Source organism: Pundamilia nyererei, unplaced genomic scaffold, assembly GCF_000239375.1.
Source record: "Pundamilia nyererei isolate P.nyererei 1_Seehausen unplaced genomic scaffold, PunNye1.0 scaffold00718, whole genome shotgun sequence".
In the NCBI taxonomy this organism is placed as follows: domain Eukaryota; kingdom Metazoa; phylum Chordata; class Actinopteri; order Cichliformes; family Cichlidae; genus Pundamilia; species Pundamilia nyererei.
Window position 1 is genome coordinate 1,727 of NW_005188119.1, and position 3,676 is coordinate 5,402.

Here is a 3,676-nt window from a genome sequence, read left to right on the forward strand (position 1 = left end):
AACGTCGCGCTTGCTTACGTCACTGTCACGAGACACTCTTGCAAAAAAATCACGGTTTTAGTAACGCAGTAACGCAGCGTTCCTACGGGAAAGTAACAGTAATCTAATGACCTTTTTTGCAATAGTAATCCCTTACTTTACTCGTTACTCGAAAAAAGTAATCAGTTTACAGTAACGCGTTACAAGTAACACGTTACTGCCCATCTCTGTCCACAGGATTAGCTGATCATCCAGGTGAAATCAGAAGGAAAGTTTAGTGGGCAGGATACGAGGCTGCAGAGTGATGCACGCTGATGAGAAACCAGCAAACAGAAGTCTGGTGGAGGAGTCAGGGAGCTCCAGATGTTTGTGGATGGAGTCCAAGATGAAGGTTGTTGCATCATCGACGCCTCTGCGTGCACGGTAAGCAAACTGGGGAGGGTCCATCAGTGGGTCAGTTGCTCTTGATGTGCTGTTTTATGATCTTCTCCATGGCCTTCATCACCAGGGAGGTGAGGGCCACAGGACGAAGATCATTCAGAGACTTTGGGTTGTTTCTTTTGGGGACGGTGTGACTGTCAATTGAGTTTTGAAATAGAGTCCAGAACACACTTCCTAGTTGCCCTGTCTCAGAACTCGCCTGCTGATGTTGTCAGGGCCGGGTGAGCTTCTCTCCCTGGTCCTCCTGAGGGCTCTCACCATGTCCTCAGTCCTGAAGGTGAGTGCAGAGCTGCCAGGTTTGAGTGAGGATCTGGACCCCTCAAGCTGGGATGGATGTGGCTCAGGTGGTAGAGCAGATCAGCTACTGATTGAAAGGTTGGTGGTTCGATCCTTGGCTTCCCCAGTCTGCATGCCAAATATCCTTGGGCAAGATACTAACCCCACCTCCGATGCGTTCATTGGAGTGTGAATGTAGAGTCGTTTGCACTTGTGTTTAGAACTGCTTGTATGAGTGGGTGTGAATGAGGCATGTTGTATAGAGCCCTTTGAGTACTCTGGGAGAGTAGAAAAGCGCTATATAAGAATCAGTCCATTTACCATGTTTAGTCTCCTAACAACAATTCAAATTGTAATCCTTGTGTTTAAGGATTTACCTCGTTAAAAACTATATTCTGCATCAATCTTTTTTGTGTGCTGACATCTTTCAGAGCTAGCAAACCCACACCTCTCACAAACGTACAAAACACACAGTACACCGTTCTCTGGAGATGATCAATGAGTGTTTGATGTCTAAGATGGAACAAGCTGCATTATACTTATTTACATTTGAATTCTAATTTCCCATTCACCTTTAGATGTCAGAGACACCAAAAGGCTGTGGCCTGCAAGGCCAAACAATGCCCATGCGTAATCTATGGTGATGATATGTGCTTCTCTGTGAGCTCTGTTTGAGCTGATTTTGTACCTGTGGATGCTGAGCTGCAGGGCTCTGGTGTGTTCCCGGTCAGACAGAAAGCTCTGCTGCTGTGTGCAGTCGACTCCATTATTGGAGTCTCGCAGCAGCCACTGCTCTCTCAGAGCCTTTTTCTGTACAGAAGAACAGAATTATCATTAGTGTGGATTGGGACTGGAAGTAAAAATGCAGGTCTGCAAACAGGTAGGACGACTATCCTGCCTTTCTCTCCTCACCCCAACCAGTCGTGGCCATCTGCTGCGACATTCCTGTTAAAATGAAGTTTTTCCTTCCCACTGTCATCAAAGTGCTGCTCATAGGGGGTCATATGATTGTTGGGTTTTTCTCTGTTGTATTATTGTAGGGTCTACCTTACAATATAAAGCACCTTGAGGCGACTGTTGTTGTGATTTGGCGCTGTATCAGTAAAACTGAATTGAAATGAATTGATTACTTCTGCAGTTCATGCTGATAATACACATCCAATGAAATGATTTGCTCTACACTTTATCTGCTGTTATAGCCGATCATTTATTCAAACCAACCTTCAGATGTTGCAGTTTGAATTTCTCTTGATCGAGTTTCACTTTCTTCTTTTTAATGTCCTCTTGAATTCGATGCTTCTGCTGTTTCATCAAAAGCAAAAGCTTAAATGAGTGAATATATGAAACATTTACAATTGACAATGGATTGTCAGAATAAGTCAAATATCTATTGAAAATGTAACCCAGTGAGTTTACACGACTCTGTAATGCACTACAACATTGTTATTGCTAATTGTGATTCATCGTTACTCTGTTAATCACTGAGCTGAGCTAAAGTAAATCAATAATAAAAGATAAATAATCTGAATATAAAAATAAAACCCCAGAGAGTATATTTGACACCCCTACTGGTTAGGAAGGAACAAGCCCTGCCTTCCCCTGCTCTGTATGTGCTCAGACACAGAGAGAGAGGAGGTGCACCGTCGCTGATTTTCACCGCCAAGCTTGTTGCTGGAAAATAACTATAAACTTGATAAATTGAGCAAATATCCATACCGGAGATCTGCATGGACCTTGGAGAAACGGACCTGATTTGTTTTGAACATTTTGGACTTTAGAACCATTGCCGTGAGTCAGAAGCTAACCTTCAAGCTAACAAGCTAACAAGAAGTTAACCGGGAATATAATGGCCCAATTTCAATGTTGTAGATCTGCGCGGGTGCGGATGAAGTGGACAAGATCCTTTCTGAGAGTTGAACATTAGAAGCGTGCTGGTGAGTTAAACTGGGACTGGGCGAATCAGGCTAATTAACAAGCTAATTAGCTTAATGCTCGTAGCTGTAGCGGGGGCAGACCACGTTTTCACTGTGGGAGAACACACGGGTTTGGAGTTCAGCTACTCTGAGCACTCAGCTTGTGTGCTGATGATGTTCTAGTATTACATGTTGAATATTAAATGCACTAAAATAAGATGATGGGATGAAGTTAATTTTGATCTTAAAGGTTATGAATCTATTTTATTTGATGCTCGAGTGGCACTGTAAAGATGCCTCTGCATATTCTTACTGTGCTGATACGTTACCACATACTGTAGAACTACAGCCTGTGGGCTTTTGTATATTTTTGGTCATTTTATTTTGTACATTGAGTGTAATTAACATATTGCTTCGTTGCTATGCAGTGCAAAGCAAGGCTCCTGTAATTCAGTAAAAGGGGCAGTACTGGGTAAGATAATCTACCATAGTTCATGGTTTATTTCTGGTTTCTGATAGAAATGTGCACCTTGATGGAAAAATAAGCTGATTGTGATTTAAAGATTGCATTCATGATTAAGACGCACTGTATAGACTGTAATTAGAAATTAGAATTAATGTTTTGTGCTTGATTTGTTATAGCACTTAAATTATTTACATATGGCCATATATATCATTACAGTGTGAGTTGAATTAGTAATAGCCCTGTTGTTTACAGGCTAGGCTTTTTTGGGGGATCGTGCAACCTGGATCTCTTCCTGACGAGGAAGATGGCGAGCCGTTCCCTTTGAACCGAACCACAGCCATTCCGAGTTGGCCCAGAAGGGCAGGTTGCTCTTCTCTCACGAAGAATTGCAGCAGAGCGGTTGGACAAAATCACTGAACACTGACTATTAAGCCGGAAAGACTGACATATCTGAGCTCAGATAGGATTCTGGTTACTATTCACCTCTTACTGAGCACCTCTTCAAGCTGAGCCTGAGGTTGGGAAGAGTTCCACAGCTCTGGAAAACCTCCTGTGTTGTACCAGTGCCAAAGACTTCACACCCCAAAGACCTCAACAGCTA

The 3,676-nt window shown here is 42.8% G+C and overlaps 1 protein-coding gene across 1 annotated transcript in view; it reads right to left on the reverse strand.

The window, feature by feature from the left end:
- Positions 1-1,013: 1,013 nt before the first annotated feature.
- LOC102208601 (palmdelphin-like) overlaps positions 1,014-3,676 on the reverse strand; it is a 4,775-nt gene continuing 2,112 nt past the window's right edge. The window contains exons 2-3 of the mRNA XM_005754877.1: positions 1,918-1,998; positions 1,014-1,506 (exon numbers count right to left, since the gene is read on the reverse strand). Of these exons, the coding sequence (XP_005754934.1) occupies positions 1,240-1,506; positions 1,918-1,998 (348 nt within the window). The 3' untranslated portion in view covers positions 1,014-1,239. The remainder of the gene's footprint in view (positions 1,507-1,917; positions 1,999-3,676) is intronic.